The sequence below is a fragment of the Hippopotamus amphibius genome, chromosome 13, assembly GCF_030028045.1.
Source record: "Hippopotamus amphibius kiboko isolate mHipAmp2 chromosome 13, mHipAmp2.hap2, whole genome shotgun sequence".
Classification (NCBI taxonomy): Eukaryota; Metazoa; Chordata; class Mammalia; order Artiodactyla; family Hippopotamidae; genus Hippopotamus; species Hippopotamus amphibius.
This window is the reverse complement of record NC_080198.1, coordinates 1,400,377-1,422,581: the sequence shown is the minus strand read 5'-3', so window position 1 is coordinate 1,422,581 and position 22,205 is coordinate 1,400,377. Positions and strand designations below refer to the sequence as shown.

At 56.2% G+C, this 22,205-nt stretch overlaps 1 protein-coding gene across 2 annotated transcripts in view; it reads right to left on the bottom strand.

Moving 5' to 3' along the window:
• Positions 1 to 22,205, bottom strand: part of EEFSEC (eukaryotic elongation factor, selenocysteine-tRNA specific) — a 142,956-nt gene that overhangs the window by 56,814 nt on the left and 63,937 nt on the right. For both annotated transcript variants that reach the window (XM_057706277.1, XM_057706278.1), the window contains exons 3-4: positions 18,799 to 18,895; positions 17,460 to 17,624 (exon numbers count right to left, since the gene is read on the bottom strand). In XM_057706277.1, the coding sequence (XP_057562260.1) occupies positions 17,460 to 17,624; positions 18,799 to 18,895 (262 nt within the window). The remainder of the gene's footprint in view (positions 1 to 17,459; positions 17,625 to 18,798; positions 18,896 to 22,205) is intronic.

Sequence of the window (22,205 nt, the reverse complement as noted above, 5' to 3'; positions counted from 1 at the left end):
CTCCAGGAACCCTCCCCACTGTGAGCTGGGCCCTACGCACCTGGTGACCCCCTCCGCGGCCCACGGCACTGCCAGCACCTGCCTGGCCACACTCCCAGAGTCATCGGAGAGGCCATGAAGGAACTTCAGAGGACTGAAATCATAAACATTTTGTTCTCTGACCACAGTGGGATGAAAGTATAAATCAACAACAAAAATTAACCAGAGAATCCCCAAATCTTCGGAAATTAAGCAACACACCTATAAACAACTTACGGACCAACGAAGGAACTACCAGAAAAAGTTTTAAATGATTTTAGCCAAATGATAAAAAAAAAACATGACATACCATCATTGGGATGAAACTAAAGTAATACAGGAAAATTTATAGTTCTAAATTATATACTAGAAAAAGAAAAAAATTGATAATTAAGGGTCTAAGCCTTCATCTCAAGAAGCTACATGGAGAACAGCAGAGTAAATCCAAAGAAAGTAGAAAAGAGGAAATAATTAAGAGGAGAAACCAATGGAATAGAAGCAAATAAACAACAGGGAAAATCAACAAAGCCAAAAGTTGGCTATTTCAAAAGATTAATATAAGTGATAAACACCGAGCAAAACTTATCAAGGAAAAGAGAGAGAAAAGACCCCACAAATTAACAATATCAGAAATAAAAGAGACATTACTACAGATTCCAAAAAAAAGGCTAATTATGATTAATTTTATTTATGTCAAGAGACAAAAATAAGCTAATTCCTTATAAAAACATAAAACTCATATAAGATGAAATAAAAAAGTAAATAGTCATATATTGAGGTCACTAAATTCATAACTAAAAGCCTTCTCAGAAAGAAAACTACAAACCCTCACAGCTTCACTGATGAATTAGTCCAAACTTTTAAAGGAAGAAATAAAGGCAACTTTACACAAATTCCTCCAGAAAATAAAAAGTAACTTCTCAATTCTCTTTATGAGGCCAGAATAATGTTGATACTAAAATACAACACAGACGTTATAAGAAACGACGATTATGGAGCAGTATCTCATAAACATAGACATTAAAATGCTAAACAAAACGTTAGCAAATCAAATGATATTCGTGACCAAATAGGATTTAATCTAGGAAGGCAGGGTGAGCCTAACATTCACCATCACTAAATATAACTCATCCCAGGAACAGAATAAAGGAGAAAAACCATACGATCATCTCAATAAAGGCAGGAAAAGCATTTTACGAAATTCAACACTCATTTATGATAGAAACTTTCAGCAAACTAGGAATAGAAAGAACCTCCTGACCTTCGTAAAGAATGCACAGGGAAAAAAAAGCCCATGGCTAACACACGTGGAGCAGCACACACTTTGCCCCGACGTCAGGGACGAGACAAAGCCATCTGCTCTCCCCACCTCTGCTGAACCCTGCACTGGAGTTCCAAGTGAGGGAATTAAGGCAAGAAAAAAAAAAAAAAAGGAAAAAAGGGTAGAAAAGGGTCACCTGTATTTCCAGATGACATGACTGTTTACAAAGACAGTCCTAAGGATTCTGCAAAACAAGTACTAGATCTAGTGAGTGATTTTAGCACAGTTGCAGGATACATGACCAGCATACATAAACCAATTTTGTCTCTACATACTAGCTGCAAACAATTAGAAAATTTATGGGTCTTTTTTTTTGTCTTTACTGAATTTGTTACAATATTGCTTCTATTTTACGTTTTGTTTTTTTGGCCATGAGGCACATGGGATCTTAGCTCTCCAACCAGGGATTGAACGCACACCCCCTGCGTTGGGAAGCTGAAGTCTTAACCACTGGACAGCCAGGGAAGTCCCAATTAGAAAATTTAAAAACATCATTAACAGCATCAAATAAAATACTTAATGAAAGATTTAATAAAATACATGTAAAACTTTGCATTTAACACTACAAAACATTGCTGAGAGAAAATAAAGACCTAAATCAATGGAAAGATATACCATGTTCATGGATTGGAATATTTCATATTTACAAAATGTCAATTGTCCCCAATGTATTTCTATAGATTCCATACAAATGACAATCAAAATTCCAATACACATTTTTTAAAAAAGAAACTAAGTTTGATTTGAAAATTTACGTGTATGCAAAGAACTTAGAAAGGCCAAAACAATATCTAAAAAGAACAAAAAGATTCACACTACCTGATTTCAAAATTCACTGTAAAGCTACAGCAATCAAGACTGAATAGGGCTTCCTAGGTGGCGCAGTGGTTGAGAATCCACCTGCCAATGCAGGGGACACGGGTTCGATCCCTGCTCCAGGAAGATCCCACGTGCCGTGGAGCAACTAAGCCCGTGTGTCACAACTATTGAGCCTGCGCTCTAGAGCCCATGAGCCACAACTATTGAGCCCATGTGCTGCAACTACTGAAGCCCACGCGCCTAGAGCCCGTGCTCCGCAACAGGAGAAGCCATGGCAATGAGGAGACTGCGCACCACGACGAAGAGTAGCCCCCACTCACCACAACTAAAAAGAAAGCCCGCGCACAGCAAAAAAGACCCAACACAGCCAATAAAATAAATAAATAAATAAATAAATAAATTTATTTAAAAGAAGACAATAGATTAGAATAAAAGTAAATTAATCAACAGTACAGAACAGAGTCCAGACACAGACCCACACATATTCATCGTTTGATTTTTTTTTTCCTACAAAGATGCCAAGGTAATTCAGTGGGAAAGGCAAATCTTTTCAATAAATGGTCATGAAAGAAACATGACAAAATAATAAATTTCAATCCCTTCTTCACACTATACAAAGAAATTAACCTGGGATGGAACACAGACCTAAACATAAAGCTAAAAGTATAAAGCTTCTAGAAGGAAACACAGAATATCTTCCTGACCATGAGGTGGGCACAGGCAAAGACTTCTCAGAGACAAAAATAGGACAAGGCACGCACTTAAACATTGATGCGCTTAAGGTCTCAACATTAAAAACCTTCAAAAGACACCATCAAGAAAATGAAAAGGCGAGCGACAGCCTGGGAGAAATCATCTCAATACCTGCTGTCGGACAAAGGATGTGTGCCCCAATATGTAAGAACTACAGACCCACAGGAAGATAAACAACCGGATACAGCAATGTGTCGAAGGGCTGAGCAGTCATTTTAGAAAGAAGATTACTGATCGGCCAACAAGCATGTGAAGAGGGGAGAGTCCCGTTTATTCCATCTCCCTGGGCCCCACAGTCAGGTGGCAGGAAGCCTGGGAGAAGGGCTAGCACAGGCCCAAAGGCGGGGTCCCGGCGGCTCCGTACACAGCGGTCAGAAGGAAAAGGGCAGAGCTATCCATTCTCAGCCTGTCTTCCAAGACAGACGTTTTGTGGGGGGAGAAACACAAGGTGTAAAACAATGTGTATACTAAGGTATCATTAATATACAGAAAAAATCAGGGAAGGGTGTGTACGTGGATATGCCTGAAAGTGCACAGACTCCTGGAAAGAAACTGGGAACAGTACGAGGGTGGGAAACACTCTTTACATCTTTGTGTAGTTTGGATTTTTCCCATCATGACAATATTATTAACTATTTTTGTAACAATTAAAAAATAAAGTTAACTACAAGCTGGAGGGGTCCTGCCCCATCCTGCTGCCCAGTTAGCTCTCAGAGTTCACGCCAAGTGTCTGCGTGGACAGCCACCTTCCTGCTGCCACAGATCAGGGCTCAGGAACCGTGGGCGCCCAGGGTCAAAAACAGCTCCCAGGCGGGGGGTGCGTTCACAGTGTAGTGAAAGCAGCTGAGCGGGTGAGGAGCGGACGCAGGGAGGACCGCAGGTGGCAGGAGCCAGGCCGGTCACTGTGGGCGGGGGGGTGGGGGGAGGCTCCACTGAAGTCACGTGTCCGTCCGGATGCCCGATGGAGACCCAGACGGAGGGACGCGTGTGTGTCTGTGGTTGCAGAGACGTGTGTGCGGCTTGTGTGCATGCGCGTTATTTCCCAGCTCTGTGTGCTGAGAGCCCAGAAGCAGGGACGCCCCACTCCAGACCCTGGCTTCGGCACCACTCAGTCTCCCGTGCGGGAACAGGGCTCCCTGGAGAAAGGGCTGACTCCGGGCTGGGCAGGGATAGCACCAGATGGGCCTGGAGCAGCTTGTGCCCCAGAAATGAAGGACGTGCTCAAAAGGCAAAAGGAGGGGGGCACATCCGGGGACACAGGAGCAGCCTGAAAGGGTCCTGGCGGCAAGGTGGGGCCACGCTGAGGAGCAGGATGATGAGGTAACAGGTTAAGACCCAGCGTGTAAAATGCACACGGAATAAACAAACAACGAGAAGAGACAAATCTCCCATAAATAAGAACGCCAAATAATTTACATAGACACTCCTCCCCCCGGAGGGGCAGCCTCACTCCCTCTCCCACCCACGACCTTGCTCAAGGAGCTTCCAGTGGGGAGGTGGGGGTGGAGGCAGACCCCAGACGGACACCACTGTGTGTGCAAGAGCCCCAGGGAAGCGGTCAGACGTGCCGTGAGAATTCCAAGAAGAAAAGCAGGGATGAGTGAACTGCGCTAAATCCTAACGAAACAGCACCCGGCAGTTAAAATCCAGAACAGATACCACACCTACCAGCAAAGATAAACCTCAACACACAATGCTGAAGGAAGAGCGAGCTTGGAGCAGGAACACGTAGGATGTTACCACGTACACGTGGCTTTAGATAAAACAATCTTACATGTTACTGGTGAACACAAACCTATATGGGAGACGCATCTGCATCACACTCCAGGTAGAAAAAAATGTAACTGGCAGAGCAAACTCATGAATTCACAGATATTATCAACGTCCCTTTTAAAATAAATTTAAAAAAATTTAAAGTGTGTTGGCTAAACTACTAGGAAGTACATGAGGCACAGGTAACATGCACGGAAGCAGGACACAGACTTGGGAGCAGCCGTGAAAGGGACAGGAGGACGCGTGGAGCTGGAGGAGAGGGTGGTATCCACAGCAAAGGCGGGGGGGGGCAGGGAGAGGAGGCCCCCCCCCCACATGCCACAGTTCTTCAAAAAGCAAGGCCTTCTCTTTAAACTCCCCCGCTGGTATCACACCGCCCACGACTCCGGGGACCAGCCATTGAGGACGACTCCTGACTCGCGACTGCTGCTCCGGAGGTCGGAGCACCGTGTTCTCTGGGCACGACGGCCCCCACACCCTGTGTGCCTTCTCCCCCCACACCTGGTCTTCCTGCACCCTCAGCGTGACCGCCCGTCTTGTCACACAGGTCAGAAATCCCGGAGCCCCTGTCCACCCCCGCCCCCCCGCCCCCACAGCCAGTGCATCACGTGCTGGGCACAGCCCGTCCCCTCTCCCAGCGCCACCACGGACCAAAACACCGCCCTCCCTCGCCAGGACCCAGCCAGCTCCCCACACCCACTCACCCACCCTGGGCCCCGCGGTCAGACGTCTATCCCGCCAGGGCGCCTACTCCCCGCCCTCCCCCACTCCTTCCCTCTTTACGCCCCTCAGGGCTCCCCTTGCTCTCGTGGTAAAGACAGATGGTGGCGGGGGCTTTCCTCCTCATCAGGCAACCCGAGGAGTGTCCAGAAGCCCACTCGGACCCTCTGCTCACACCTGGCCTCTGTGAGGCCCCGTAACTCGGGAAGGAGCCCCGTGGCCTGAGACGTGCCCCCGCCACCCGCCACCAAGAGGCTACCAGGTCCTCCAGGGCTGTTTGCAGGGAACCGTTCAGAGGAGCAAACAGACCACACATTTCAACAGCGCCAATCCTATAATGTCAACCGGTTCATCAAAATGAGCTGAGTCATCATGAAAAAATGAAATTATATGCAGTATTCTAGGAAGAATTGTGTCGTTCAAGGGAAGAGGGGAGTATAAAATACATTTTAGAAAGATTCCCAGACTCAGATAAAACATAATTACTTTTGTGCCTTGCAGTCAACTGTGTGACTGTAGGATCTCTATTTACTGAAAAGGCCGGCATCCAGGGTGCGTGTGGGGGGGTGGGGGAGTGGAGGATACCCGGCTGCACGTGGAACACGGCCGCACCATGTCCCGCTGTCCCGCATGTCTGCGCTCACACGAGCTGTCTGGGGGGCTGACTAAGGGTCGCAGGGCTTCTTTCCAGTGGGGAGGACTGGAGGTCATTTTTGCATCCTTTTCAGTAGTGTCACATTTCTAATGTTTTAAGCATTTTTTTTTTTAAATCTGAAGCAAATGTTAAAATGTGAGTCTCCCCATTCCCATTTCGGGAGGAACAAAGCCTTCTCCAAACCCCCAATGTGGACCTTTGTTGGTCTAAGGCTGGAAATGGAAGCAGGGCTCCTGCAGGCCAGCGGTGGTCACACAGACGTCACGCTCGGGATACCCAGCTCTGCCAAGGGGAGACCACACGGTGCCCCGCGCCCGGCTTGCCCTGTGGCCCGGCCTCTGACAGCTGCCCCTGGGTCCAGGGACCTCAGCCCTTGTGCAGCATTGCTGGGAAGGAGGCTTCCAGGAGGACAGGGTCTGCCTGAGGCCAAGCCACACGGAGCAGAGTGAAGTCAAGCGACTCAGTCCCAATGGCCTGCAGGCCCCGATTCAGCCGTGCTCAGAGCAGGGGCAGGCTGTCAGTGATGAAGCAGACATGGTCCCTTGTCAGGTGAGCTCACCTGTGCAGATCCCTGTCACAGGTAATCAAACACCAGCGAGCTAACACATCCACCCCTCTGGGCGCAGTGCGCCCTCTCAGCACTGGTCCAGCTGCTGGCCTGGAACAGGAAAGAGGATAACCCTAACTACGTCCCTCTGCACACCTTCTGGGTATGATGGGGCCAGGCGGCAAGGATTGAGAGCAAGCTCCAGAAACGGCTTTCTGAGCAGCCCCGTGTGTGCCCAATGGGTCCTGCTGGAGAGACATGCGTCTTTGGAAGAAATTCACTGCAGGCCCTCTGGGAGGAAGCACCCGAATGTGCCCACAGAAGAAGGCCACGCGCCTAAACCACAGTCTCACGTCCGCTCCCACGCCCCCGCCGACACAGTCCCACGCCCGCTCCCTCGCCCCCACCGACTGCAGGCAGCCCTGTGTGCTTCCCAAGGCCACAGCTGCCACCCGTGAGATGCTCCCCGCAGGCCCGGGGTGGGGTGAGCCTCGACCCGGAGCAGGCAGGTCACTCAGGACAGCCGGTGCCGGAGCTCCATCACGCCCAGCGGCCGAGTCTCCCAAGAGGCCACAGCGCCTAGCTTCTCCCCACCTGAAATCTGGCCATTGCTGCCACCTGGACCATGAAAATCTTCAAGCTGCAGCCCCACTCGTAAGCCATGTATGTTCTAGGGCCCTGGACAGCTGTGCACAGAGCCTGTGTGTGTGCGTGCGTGCGTGCGTGCGTGTGTGTGCAGACCAAGAGCAGCTCAGGCGTGTGTCGACATGTGGGTCTGCTTTCAATCGTGCTGGAACAACTCTACCTGATAAACAAAAACAGATCCAAAATAACCTTTGGCAAGCAGCATGTTTTTAAAAGAAAGAGAAGGTCCGAATGAACTGGCAAGAGCAGTGCTTAAGCAAACAAACTTGGTCAAGCCAAACATCCACGGTGCACATCAAAAAGCCCCTCGCAGGCTGCCTGTGGCCCGAGGCCGCAGCCGGGAAGCGGGCCGGAGCTGAGGCTCTCCCGGCCTGCAGCGGACAGGCCACACACATCCGGCTGCTGGTCGCTGCCTTTTATTCAGGTCATTGGATCAAACCACAAGTTGGGAGCAGGAGGCCAGCAGGAGAGGGCAGAGCCCCTCACTCCCCTCCAGACGATCCCCTCCAGCGGGCCCTGTTGGGCAGGTGACCGTGAGGGTCAGTGGGCAGCCCAGGGATCCATGGGAGAATCTCAGGGTTCCCCTCATGGAGACGGTCAAGGTCACAAGATGTGCCCTTCAGAAACCTATGCAGGCCCATGGGCCCAAGTCAAAACCAGGTCTGTGCCTGACTGCTCCAGGCTTACGGCACCACTAACCCCACACTGGGGGCCACAGAGCCGGCGCCGCTGGGCAGGCCCCGCGCAGGTGACGAGGCCCGGCTCTGGGCCCCCAGGATGCCCGGCCGCCCCACAGGGAGCGGCCTGCCTATCCCCGAACAGTGTCGAGCGCCAGGCTTCCTAGCCTGTCCAGGGGCAGGGGGCCAGAGGGGCCCGCCGGGCCCGGGCCCTGGGCCACCAGTTCTGCCCCCCAGGTGCTGCAGGTCGACAGGCCGGGGCACTCCCCTGGGTCCCCAGAGCAGATGCGCTGAGCACTCCCTGTCGTCAGGCCCAGCCCGCTGCTGCCCGGCTTCCCGCGGCTCTAAACCTCCAAAGGGGCTGGTCTGGCACGGTCCCCCCAGCATCACAGCTCACGTCCATCCCACCCGAGCCCAACTCCCACCCAAGCCACGCCGCAGTCCCCCTGGAGCCCAGACCACATCACCCAAATCCCTCCTCTCTCAAGGCCCGGGTTCGGCTAAGACGGACGAGGACCCGCAGGGTCTGCAGAGCCCGAGGCCATCACGCTAGCAGGGGCAGGGTCACTCCCGGGCAGCACACAGCAGCTGAGCAAGGTGGGCACATGACGTGGAGCCCCCAACCGGGGAACATGGATGCAGGACAGGCCGCGGGAGAGGCACACGGGTCTACACCCGAAACACGGCGCAGAGCCTGGGCGATGACTCAGCTCCTCTGGGCCCTGGTTTCTCCTTGTGTTCTTGAGGGGGTCGTGCAGAAGGAGGATGAGACCTGCAGTGGCTCTGAGGGGGGCAGGCTGTGGATCAGAGGAGGCACGTGCTCGCCGCGGCGCGGGGACGAGGACGAGGGAGAGGAGAGCAGCGCCCCAGCATCCCCAGGGTTGAGACGGCAGAGACGGCTGTCACGGCCAATGGGACGAGGGTCTCACCGGGCCGTCCCCCAGGCAGGAGGCCACGACAGCAAACCAGGGCTTCTGTGAAGCTCTGGGGGGAGAGAGACGGGGGGACGGGGGAGGAAGGGGCGGGAGCCTGGGAGGGTGAGTGAGGGCAGCAGGCGAAGGTGAGGGGCCGCGGCCGCGGGCACAGCAGGGCCGGGACGGAGGCCCCTGGGCTTCCCAAGAGGAGGTGGCCCCCAGCACAGCCGAGCCAGGCCGGCCCGGCGCCCCCGAGGCCTCCCCAGCGGAGAGCGGCCGTCCAGGCCAGGCAGGTGAGGCCACGGGGAGGGGAGAGAAGAGGGAAGGGCAGGACAGAAGCTGCTCTTGCTCTAACTTTTTCTGCCATTTCTTCCCTAAAAGCCACACAAGAAACAGATGAAAACAAGCTTCCTGCGCAAGATGTGAACACCACTTACGTGGACTAAACGTGAACGCTCTCAGCCCTGAGTTCCGCCTTCCCTCCCTCCCGTAAGATGGAACCGCTATTCGCAGTTCGCGGTGCCTCCTTTCAGATCTCTTGACGCGTTTATAAACAAACACGTACATGTGCGTGGCTTTCCTGCATGGGTGCGACCGAGTTGCACACGTGCAGAGACGGGTGTGTGCATTCCGTTTACCCACAGAACATTCGCTGAGGGCCCAGGGCAGGCTCGTGGGCCTGGTGGTTCCAGCATGCTCTCTCCACCCACGTGTGCGTCACCCTGTCGGGGCTGCAACGAGCCCCCCGTCTGCTCACAGTGCAGACACCCTGTGCGTTCCTTGGCTGCTGTGCTCGGCGAGGGCAGGGAACGCAGACGCTGTGGCTGGTCCCCCCAGGAGGCAAGGACGGTACGGGTTCCACAGCCCCATGGCAGCCAGGGACACTGATCAGGCAGAGGGTCCCCAGGGCCCCAGCACTGAGCTCGGCACTGGGGACCAGGTCCCACCCCAGCTCCGCCTCCCAGGAGCCACGCACCCTGGGCACCCTGCCCCTCCCCTCGGACCCTGCGGCCCCCTCTTTCCTGAGAAAATGTCTCCCACGCGCTCTGCCTGTCAGTGTCCAGGGAAGGGGCCCTGAAAGTGCAGGCCGGCAGCTGAGTGACCAGAGACATCCTGGTCATCGCGGCTAGGGCGAGCTCCTGTCACCCGGCGGGTGGAGGCCAGGAAGCTGCCGACCATCTCAGGAGGCGCCTGGGACTGAGAGTCAGGGCCCGAGGCCTGTGGGCGGCCAGCACCCCAAGGGTTAAGGCCGCGCGGGCCCTTCCTGCGCCGGCCGGCGGGAGATGCGCGTCTGGATCGCATTAGGGAGCTCTGCTTGGCCGCGTTCCCCCTGGCGGGCTGCCTCCCTCCCTGCCCCGACCACTCTCCGCGCAGCTCAAAGCAAATACCAGGATCCACACATAAAACCCGCACGCTCCCCTCCCATCTCTTACCCCTGTCTTGAATAAAACGAGCTCTTAAACTCCTGACCTTCCGCCCAGTCACCCCGTTTGTCTCTGGCGGCGGAGGCCGCGTCGCGGAGGCTGGGGGCACGGCTGCCCTCCCCGCGGCCGGACGTTCAGAGCCCGGCACGGGCACCGGCAGGCCAGGGCAGCTCCCCCGAGGCTGGCCCGGGGCGCCTGTCACGCGAAAGAGCGCCCACCTTCCAGAAGCCCCCTCCCATTCCCCTGAAATGCCGCTGCTGGGGCCACGCAGGCCCTCTGCTTGCAGCACTGCAGGCGCCCAAGCCAAGCGCAGGAGGAGGCCCGGGAGCCCTCAAGCACCAGAAACGAAACCTCAGGAGCAACAGCGGAAGCCCGCCTGCTAACGCTCCTCATCTTTCCCGCCAGAGGCCCCGAGGCAGCAGCTGGTACACCAACAGCACACAAATTCATGTCTCCCCCACGCCAGCCCCACGGCCCTCCCCGCCAACGGGATGCCCCGACATACCTCAAACCTACTAACACCCAGCCCCGATCCCACCCACCTCTGCCCTCACCCCAGACCTCTCCCGGCCCCCTCCGTGATGGCTCCACCACGCCACCTGCCACTCAAGCGGAGACCTGGGAGCTGTCTTGGAGGTGGCTCTCCCCAAATCCGCTCCACCACAAGCCTGTTCATCCCACGTCCTAAACAGCCCTACGCCCCCTGCCGCCGCCACCAGCTTGATCCAAGTTCCCTCCATCTGCCCGGACGACACAACAGCCTCCTAACGGGTCCCCTGCACCCATTCCCCACACTGTCTGTCTCCACGCGCGCACACACGAGCACACGCTCCTCTCCACCCTTCAGAACCACCTGCATAGTACAGCAGATTACGGCCTTCGATACACTGAAACCTCCGGGCCGTAGGGTCTTGCTCCCACCCACCTCCACAGCCCCCCTCACTCATCCCTGTTTTCTGGGCATCAGCTACAGTGACCTCTCAGGTCGGGTCGTCCCATTCACGAAGCCGCCTCCCCGCGGGGCCCCTGTGTGCGCGTCCCTGCTGCCCGAGCACTCCCTCCACACCCAGCCGCCCTCTTCCCCTGCACACCAGGGACCTGCCACCTGCTCTCAAAAGACTCTGCCCTGTTGCGAAGAGCCCCTGCCTAGGGCCGCATTCCACCCACGCACGCGCGCAGGGAGAGGAACGGGCGTGCGGGTCGGCAGGTGCGATCACCCAGCCGGACTCGTCCCAATCCACACACCCCGAGGGTGTCCTCACGAGCGCTGGCCACCAACAGCAAGCCAAGGACGTGGCTGGCAGCTGGACGGGAGTTAGCTCCGTTCCATAAGGCTGCCTCGGACCCTGAATGGCCCTTGCCCAGAATCATCTCATTTAATTGCTTTTGAAAAGACTTACAAATAAAAAAGAACTTCTAATGGCCGGTGTTTATTTTTAAACAAGAACATGTTATAATAAAGCATTTTAGCAAAACTTCAAAAAAAGCAGGCACGTGCCTCTACTTTAAAAAGACATCTCACTTGCCCTTTCCCCATGATTATTATAAGTTGAAGCCTGTGAACAATTAAAGCAATGTTTATGGTATTTTTATTCTTGTTTTATTTCTTAAAAGAAAGGACGGTAAATATTCCGCTTAAGTGGTACGCCTGCTCCACGCGCACTCGGGAAACACGCGACTTTCCTTTCGTGAGAAAAGCAAAACCAAGAAGGTCACGGCAGCGCCCAAGACGGCAGGGCGGTAGGGACCACAGCCGCTTGCCACGGGCCGCAGGTGGACGGGCTCTCCCCGCGCGCCGAGTCAGGGCGGCTGGGGGGCTGGGAGCGGCGGCCCGGCCAGCCTGGAGCTACCTCCTTCCTGAGGGGCCTCCTGTAGCGGACGAAGATCGGCCGCTGCGCCTTCCAGACGAAAGGCCCAGAAGCAGGGGGCTCAGCCTCGAGAGCAAGGCGGCTCTGCAGCCCTGGGCGCCTGGCTCACCGTCATTCTCCGTAGCCACGCCGGCGCCGGGCCTCCTGGCTGGGGAGGCGCCGCCAGGGCAGGGAGTGCCGCCGCCCCGGCCCCGCTTCCGGGCCCACGGGGAGCAGCTCCCACAGCGCAGCCCTCTGCGCTCATCGGCGGCGTCCCGTGAGCCAAACGCCTCTGAAAGACAAACTGCTTCTTCGCTTACTGGCTCTTTCCTGCTGTTCTGTTCACTGGAGAGCTCCTGGGGCCCAGCCTGGGCCAAGCTCCGGGTCGGGTGCTGAGCGCGCGGAGCAGAGGATGCGGCCTCTGCCCTTGAGGAGACGCACACGGGCGGGCAGCCAGCCACCCGGGGTGGGGCTGAGGGGGCTGCAAGGAGAGACCCACGCCGCCCTGGGCGGGGCGCCGGCCTGCAGAGGCTGCACCTGCTGCGGCCGGTCCTGCGTCCCTCCTTCTCTGCCTCCACGTCCGCGTTACGACCCTGACAGCCAATCACCGCCAGGAATATCACTAGCCTAGAATCCCAGGATCAGATCTTACTGGTGGTGGGGGGGGGGGGGGCAGTCCCCCGGCTGAGGATGGAAAGAGTCAAAGAGCCTGCAGAGAAGGGAGAAGGCTGGCGAGTTGCGGGATGTCTGGCGCTGTAGCCATCTGGGTCCAAGTGGGGTTTGGTTTTTCTCCTTCACTCCCTGGGCCCCAACATTCCCCCTCAGCTAATGGGCCCCAGCTGGGACGGACATGGCAGCAGAGACAGGGCCAGGGTCTGACAGGCTCTGGCGGGCAGCCTGGCCGGGAGGGGACGCGACTGTTTATTTGGAGGGGCCGCACGGAGCCCCCAGGGGAGTTCAAGCGGTCAGATGCGTCTGAGTCGATTAGTGAAACCGGACAGGGATGTCACTGGCCTCGGGGGGAGCCACCCAGTTTGGAGCCCGCCCGGCATGGCCCCAGTGCCCGACAGGCCGCAGGCACGTGATGGTGAGTGGAGAGCCCGGGGGGCTCCCAGGGCAGTGAGCACAGTGCCCAGAGCGGGTCTCTGGCACCAGCTGAGTGACTTCAAATGCTGGCTCTGCTGTCCAGGTCTGCTCCCCGGTCAGACGGGATCACAGGGAAGGAAGGAAGAGCAGAGCTGGCCGTCAGTGAGTGACGGGCCCGCCCGCAAAGCCTTGAAGGCCAGCGGTCCCTCACAAGAAAGTCGGAGCTCAGAGGCGTTCAGGGACCTGCCCAAGATTACAGGGGACTTGAAGCTCTTCCTGACTTCAGTCCTTTCATCCAAAATTCCTGTTCGTCTCCTGGGCCGCCATGACAAATCACCACAAAGTTGACAGCTTAAAACAACAGAAACGGACTCTCCCGCAGTTCTGGAGGCCACATGTCCACATCCGACATGTCCGCTGGGGTGGTTCCCTCTGGAGCCTCTAAGAGAACCTCTCCCATCCCTCTCCTTGTTGCAGGCATGTGGCTCCGGGCTGCAGGAGCCCGGTCCCAGCCTCTAGCGTCACGCACCCTCCTCTCCGAGGATCTGTGTCACTGGATGCTTGTCATCGGATCAAGAGCCCGCCCTGCTCAGCACGATCTCATCGCGAGAGCGTCACCTTAATTACACCCGTGAAGACTCTCCTTCCAAATAAGGTCACATTCTGAGGCTCTGGGTGGACACATCGTCTATGGGGCACAATTCAAGTCACCAGAGTCCACCCTCCGGTTCCCACACTTCACACCCATCTCATGTGCAACACGTCACCTCATCCCAATATCCCAGATTCCCACCCCACTACAGCATTAACTCTAATTAGGTCCAAAACTCTCATTTAAATATCACTGGCGCAAAAGTTTCCTCATCTAAGCCACCTAATTAGGCATAAGTGACCTGGAATGATCTATTCTGGGGCAAGACGCCTCTCTATCTGTGGACCTGGGATACTGGAAAACAAGTTATCTGCTTTCAAAATACAGGCATAGAAGGAACTCCCTGGTGGTCCAGTGGATAAGGCTCCACGCTCCCAACGCAGGGGGCCCAGGTTCGATCCCTGGTTGCGGAACTAGATTCCGCATGCCGCAACTAAGAGTTCGCATGCCGCAATTAAAGATTCCACATGCTGCAATGAAGATTCCACACGTGGCAATGAAGATCCTGCGTGCCACAACTAAGACCCAGCACAGCCAAATAAATAAATAAATATATAAAAAAAAATACAGGCGGGGGAGAAAAGAGAAGGAACTCACAGGTCCCAAGTAAGTTTGAAACCCAGCAACACAAATTCCATTAGGTGTCCAGGCCTGGCGAATGGCCCTCTGTGGCTTGATACTCTGCCCTCTGGACCAACAGAAGCTCCGCTGGCCCTGGCCTCTGGGCTCGCCTCTCTGGCCTCTGCCTTGTCTCCAGGGCTCTGCCCGTGGAGTCATTCCTCCTTTATCTTGAAGGATGTCACATGCTGTGGCTGAGTCCTTCTACCCATCGTGTCCTGCATGTACAATCCCAGAAATCCAACTGCCTTTTTTTGTTTTTTTAATTTTGTCGGATCTCTGTCCCTTTCCATCCTGGCTGGCAGTGTTTTGCTGATATAGCATCCTCAGAAGCCTGTGGGTCTCTCACGTATGTCAAGGGGACCTCTGCCAGCCAACAGGAGGATTCCCCGCAGATTCTTCCTGGAGAAGCCTGGCTCTCTCCTGGTTTCCGCTGAGATACGTGATTGGACCTGCGCGCCACACACCTGCTTCTTCAGCAAAGGCTGTGCAGCTCACCCATGGCCTTTCCCCAGAGCACACTCTCTCAAGGTGCATCTCTGGCTTCCAGCATCCTTTGGGATCTAGACAGGCCGAGAACCCCCCAAGCCTTAGGCGCTGGCCCCCCTTGCTGACAGCTCCTTCCTCAATTCATTCCTTTCCTCTCACATCTTCCTGCAAGCAGCAAGGGAGAAGCCAGGCTGTACCCTCCTCCCTTTGCGTAGAAAACCCCCCAGCCAACATCCAAGTTCAAGGCTACAAGTTCTGCTTCTCCCGACTAGTAAATTAGAGACGTGCACAGCAATAGATACCAAGAGGGTTGGAAGTCAGCCGGGGGGAAAACAGGTGCACAAAAGGAAGAGGAGAGTGAAATCTGTATTTGCCAAGAACCTTCTATGTGCCCAAGCACCACAGATCAGTCCTTGTGACTCTGAGAGGCAAGTTCATCTCTGCAAGGATGAAAAGAGTAGCCACAGACCTCAGGACCTTCCCCACCCGCGTGTCCCTGAGTGCGTGCGGTGGCCACCTGGCTCCGCCTCCACCTCCCCAGCCACTGATCCTGGCGTCAGACACCTTCTCCTCCCTCCCGAGCCTCAAGCACCCGATGCAACGTCTCCCTCCCACGGAGCCCTCGCCTGCACCCCCTCCTGCACCCAGCTCCTCTCCCAGGGCGGAGGGGATACGGGATCAGGGCGGCCCCAAGGTCTACCCCCGGGAGCACAGGGAACGGAGGGGTCAGCATTTGATTCACTCCCTGTTGCAGCCGGGAATTGACACACAGTCGCTACCATAAACTTAACTTTGTTAAACATAAGTCTAGTTTATTTTCATAATTCTGTGCTTTATTTTTTAAGATTTGCACTTTTAGTCCTTGGCGCAACATGGACTTGATCTGAGCAGTCTTTATCCAGGACTGACGGTCTTCAGAGGAGGCTCTACAACAGCCAGTGGAGGAGGGGATCGCCGCCCCGTGTCAGGGGCCCGTGCCCTCCAATCCCCGCTGCCAGCCCAGGGAGCCCGCAGGCCTATAAAAGAGGCTCTGCTCTTGGCTGGCCCTCCCTGGTCAGGAGACTCTTCCCTACGACCCCCGGCCCCGCAGGAGGAACGGGTGGAGGGGAGAGAGCTCAACCCGAGGTTTCCGTCCCCTGCTGAGGTGCCGGGCATTCCTCTGCCGCCTCCTCCCAGGCTGCCCTGGCCCAGAAGCAGCCACCCCGGGCTCAGCGCCGCAGTGCTCCTGGCCCCTCTGGCTCAGGCAGACCCTGCAGGCACGGACCTTCCCCCAGGGCGACGGTGGATTCCATGTGTCCACTTGGCTGGGCCACAGGGCCCAAATACTTGGTGAAGCATGATTCTGGATTTCTCTGGAGGTGTTTTGTGAATGCAATTACCATTTAGATGAGTAGACTTCAAGTACAGAGATGACACTCCCTAACGAGGTGGACAACTAAAGGCCTGAACAGAGAAAGATGGGCCTCCCGGAAACAAGAGGAAAAGCCGCAGCCGACAGCTTCAGACCTGAATCGTGACTCTACTCCGGGTCTGCAGGCCGCGGCCTCACAACCACATAAGCCAGGTCCTGAAAACCATTCTCTGTGCGCGCACACGCATACACACGCGTCACACACCCTTTTGATTCTGTGTCTCTGGAGGCCGCTAACATACCCAGTGAGCCAGACAACCTCAGGGCCCGTCTCCTCCAGGCAGAACACCTAGTTCACACGCCACCCGAGTCCACGCGCCTGTGCTGGGAGCACCTCCAGTGGCCGGCACCGTCCCTGGCTTCAGACACTGGCTGAGAGCAAGCCTCCACTTCCCTGCACCCTAGCCTCTTCTGAGGACCAGAGACCTTCCCCGGACCCCAGGATTCCCAGGGGCTCTCCTGAGTCCTATCGGCGCTTGTTCTCCTCCCCATGTCCCCGTGCAGGAGAAGGGTGCTTGGGGAGCTATAAACTTTTCTTTTACAGTAAACAAAAACCTTAGGAAAAGCCCACGGAAGGGAAGTATCAAGGCCACTGGACACCTTTTACATCAGAGCCAGGCCAGAAGTTACCAGCAGTTGGGGGTGACGGGAGACCCAGCTGCCCCCTTCTCACAGGTCTTCCACGGATGATGTGGCAACTGCCAGTGTCCCTAGGACTGTGACACTCACCTGGGTGTCATCCAGACTGCATGGTTCTGAGCCACACAAGGTTCTAATTGTGTTTCATTTGAATCCTTGTGGTTAAGCAAGAGGGGCCCAGAAATGAGTCCACATGTACTTGCTGCCCTGACAGAGGGGGCTTGTGGAAAGGGGGCGGGCTTCACCCAGCACTCACGGAGCACACGCCCCTGAGCCCGCACGCCCTCGGGAGGCTCATGCCTTCATAAAGAGTGCCTGTCTGAGAATCGGGGCGAGTGGTCCTTCCAGAACACGGCCAGGATGGGAGAGAGGGAGCCGGGCAGAGCCGGCCCCTGGGAGCAGGCCCGGCCGCTGGAGAGAGAGGCCCAAAGGAGCACCAGGCAACACTGACCTTGAGGGCGGGGATCTCCACGCTGTCGCCGAGGCGGACGGAGCCCGAGAGGATGGTCCCCGTCATCACGGTGCCCTGGCCTTTGATGGAGAAGCAGTGGTCCACGGACATGAGGAACGGTCCCGAGGGGTCTCTCATCGGGATGGAAATCTGGGATGTCAGGACCTGGAAAAGAGATGCTGGTGCACAGCCTGGCGGGGGAGGAGCTGGACGGGGCAGAGCGAGGAGGGCACAGGTGTGGCCAGGGCCCGGCAAGCTGGCCCGGAGCTCAGAGTGGACGGCCCCACCCCCTCTCAGTGCAGAGGGAAACCCTCCTCCGTGCTCTCCCACTGGGCTTCCTGGAGCGCTGTCCTGACAGGTTGGGCCCCCGGCCCTCTACACCGCCGCAGAGGCAGCCCGCTGAGGGCGCATGCAGGCACATCGCTCCCCGGCCACACGTACGCGCCCCCACCGGGCACCAGCCGCCAGCCGGCCCTGGCAGCTCGCCAGCCAGCGTGGCCTCACCCTCCACCCGGTGAAGCTGCCTCTGGAAGGCTCTCCTGCCCTGGCTGCGTGGCCAGGGAACACACCGTCGGGACGGTCTGTTCGTCCGCTCCCCTCCAGGCCATGAGCACCCCAAGCAGCTCCAGCAGCTGCGCGGTGGTGCCTGAAGGGGACCTGGAGGACGATCCCGGGGCCGCAGCCTGTGTGTGGCAGGGCAGGGGTGAAGGCTCTTCCCCAAGCCCCCGGCAGAGACAGAGGGATGACCTCACATGCCAAGTGGTGGTATCATCTCCCTGACTTTATAAGGCAGGGGACGAAGGCCAGAGAGAGCAGGTCAAGTGCCTAAGGTCACAGAGAGGTGGTGAGGCCGGTGCTGGAATGTGCTGTCCGGGCCCCGGGAAAAGACACCTTGGCCCGCAGCCCCTGGGCTTCCTGGGTGCTCAGCAGAGGGACCCCAGCCCCACCCTGCTCACTGGCTGCCCTGGGCCCCTGCCGATGGCTGGGCTGCCCCTCTGTCTGCGACCCCCGAGCCCGCAGGAAGGAATGAGGATGGAAGCTGCACTGGCCCTGCCTGGGAGGGACCCACTGGAGGGGCTGGTACAACCCCAGGTGCTGGAATGGGTGACACGGCCCTGGAGCCTCTTGTCTGGCAGGAGCTATCTTGAGGACAAGGTTGGCGGGGAAAGGAAAGGGGAGGCTCACAGGGCGTGGACAGCCCTGCGGAGCCGGGGGCTGCGGGATGGAGGCCTTTGGTCCTGTTCTGCTTTAACTCCGTGAGGGAGGAGCGGGAGGTGGCACCAAGGGGGCCCCGTCCCCCGGACTGAGCCGGCCCCGACACAGGTCAAGCTGGCGGTACCTCGATGAGCTCGGGGATGCCCTGTGGAGCTTCCGTTTCAGGGGCGTCTGGGCCCCCAGGCCTGGCCGCCACGGGAATGATGGGTGCACCACGGAACCTGGAGCAGAAAGACAAGTGCCACCACGTCACTGACCGAGCGCGACGGGGCGCCTCTGCTCTCACCCACTGGAGGCGCGGGGGCGGCACTGCCGTGCTCCCACCCGGCAGACCAGGACGTGCTGAACAACAGGAGTTAGAAGGGGGCTCCTGGGCTTAACGTCCACGCCGAACGCTCCCTGAGGAGGAGCAGTGGAGCCCAGGCCTCAGGCCGCTAAGTAGAGACCCTCTTGGAGAAGACCACTGGGCACGGCCCGGCCTCCTGCAGAGGCGCGAGGAGCCCTGGTGCGGAGAAGTCCCTGCGGACGTGCCCGGGGGCCCCCTTCACAGCCTGCTGGCCTCCTGGAGAGCCTGCCTCTTTAAGAAAAGACTTACTATGAGTGTACATTTCCCCTTTCCACCAGAGAATGGAAAGCAGAAAAGAGAAAATACACAACCCATAATCCCATCATTGTGGTGTGCTTTCTTTCAACCTTGGTTTCTCCATGCACTGCCAAGGAGTTGCTTTTTTCATAGTTTGGTCACGACACTCATACAACTTCACATCCTCCTGGCTTCTTTACCATGACAGCGGAAAGAACTTTCTGTCGAAAAATCACCACCACAAGGGTGATGATGAGACTCACCTGAGCACAGAGAGAAGCGCGTCAGAAAGAGCAGCAACACCGCACGGGGACACACGCGTGTGGAACCGAGGACAGCGGCACCCAGCAACCGGGCTGCGAGGCACGGGCAGACGCAGACGCGGAGGACACGCGTGTGGGCGCCGAGGGGGGAGGCGGCGGGGGGGGGGGCTGGGAGACGGGGACTGCCATGTATACATTACGAATAAGAAAAAAAATCAACTTGTACACTTTAAATATATGCAGTTTATTGTATGTCAATTGTATCTCAATAAAAGTTCTTAAAAACACACACACACACAAAAACCCACCAAAAAAACTCACTTGACTAAGCCAAGAGTAGCACCTGGACACTTTCACTGAAACTCCACACGCCCACCACAGAAGTGTCACCACGTCACACATAAGAAAGTGAGGCTTAGAGAGGCGAATTAATTTGCTCCAAGCCACGGCCATCAGTCTCAGAGCCAACCTCCAAGCCCTCCGACTCCAGAACCAGGGCTCACAACCGCCACGTTACACTCCCGCCACCCCTGCCCCCGCCTCCTTTCACTTCTAACAGCTACAGAACAGTGCGACCCAGAATCCACACGCTTTTCCCCTAATGTGACTCCTGTAGAACATTTCACATCTTTCACTTTTATAAATAACACTGTGATAAACATGTTGGTGGATACGACTTCTTTTCTGGTCTTCATTTGGGATAAATTCATGAGGTACACGTCAAAGACAAAACAAACTGAAAAATCAGCCAAATGTGGAGTAACGACATCCGAAAAGGTTCTTCTCCATAAAAGCACACCGGGAAAAACGATCAGAACCAACGTTTTCGGAACTCGGCAAATTAACCAAACACTTGCAGCAATCTAGACAAGAAAAACAGCTCATCTCGGTAAGAAGAAGAGAATTTCGTGGCACGGTACCTTGCCTTACTCCTGCCCACCCTCCCCAGCCCTGCAGCGTGCAGTCAGAGGGGAGACCAGTGGCTGCACAGCCACTGAAAGCGGCAGAACGTGAGCTCTATCAAAGTCCCTTCCCCAGAAAAAATATCATTGTTTTACCCATCTGGCGGTTGCCCGGCAGAGCCCACCCTCAGACTGAAGGGGGGCTGGGGCCTCGGAGCCCGCGAGCCAGGGCCGGTCCCACGCGCACATCTCTGCCTGCACGGTGCTCCACGCGCCCCAGGCCCAGGGCCGCAGGAGGGAAAGCGCGCACTGAGGATTCCAGCCATTAACCAGAAAGCATTCGGAAATTCAATTACTGTTTATCCAAACCCTTTTGGGCGATGTATTGTAACGAAACATCAAGGCGTGTTGGGCTGGGTGTCTGGCCCTTTCCCAGGCTCCGGAGAAGCTGACCTTGCTGGTTTCCTGAGCACGCCACACCCTGGGGCATCCTGGCTGCGCGCAGCCCAGGGGACAAGAGGCCCCCCATGCCTGGGTTTCAGACCCAGCCGGGTGTCTGGGCTCTAGGCGCACAGGGGCTGCTGCCAGAGACGGCAGGGAGAGCGCTGAGTGCAGCCCCGCAGTCCGGCAGCGCCGGCGGGAGCTGGCCTGGAGCACAGCCAAGGGCGCCTCCTGCTCCCAGCACCCCACCCCACTCCCCGCACAGCCGTGGAGCCTCACGGTGCGAGCCGGGCCCGGACCTGCTGACGGTGCACACAGGCCGACCTTCGTCAACACTCAAAAACAACCTCAGATCAGTTAAAAAAAAAAAGTGCACATGCATCTACGTGTGTGTGTGTCACTCAGGTAAAAGACGTAAACAAAGAGAGTCTCAGTTTTAGGTTTGGAATAGCAGAATTCAAAATAGTGATAGTAAAGAAAATAGTGATACTTATTATGCCTTATTTTTCTCACCAGTCAAGCCAGATACAAAACCCTGGGGTAACTGTGAGCATCTGACTGACGGCACTCGGGAAACCCCTGGTACAGGGCCAAGCGCACCGGTGGTGCTCCACACACCACACCTGTTGTCACGAAGCCCCACGAGGCGCCAGGCGCCACGTCACAGGCTCCCTCACAATAAATGCTGTGAGGCTGGACTCACCAGCTGCCACTTTACAGGGGAAGAACTACCAAGGCTGAGAGGTAAAGTGAGTTGCCCGAGACCACAGTCAGCGGCAGAGCAGGCACGCAATGCACACCTTGCAGGAGCCCGCTGGCAGGAGCCCGCTGGCAGGAGCCAGGTCACGTGGATTTGGCACCCCACCCAAGCCCAGGGAGAAGGTGAGCTCTAAGCAGACGGCCGTGGCCAAAACAGAGACAGGGGAACAGAAAGGGTTTAAAAGCAGGAGGAGGCACGGAGGGAATCTGGGAGAAAGACGCACCAGGATGCTGTCAGACGATAACATTTAGTGGAAAAATAAACAGAAAAGCCTAGAACACAGAACAGGGTCACTGTCGTGAAAACAACCACCTGAAGATGCACACGCGCAAGAGACGGACAGGGACCCTGGGGAAGAAGCACTTTAATTTCATGCACTGGGAAGGTTGTGGGTACATCTTTATCTTCTATCTTTATTTCTGTTAACATTGATAAATGCTCATGCAAGAGTAATTTTAAATGCTTTTAGAGATAAAGAAATCACAAAGAAAAACAATCAAAGAGTTTGACTACATACAAATTAGAAACTTCTGCATGTCAAAAAAAACCCCACTAAGATGGAAAGACAAACAACAAATGCTA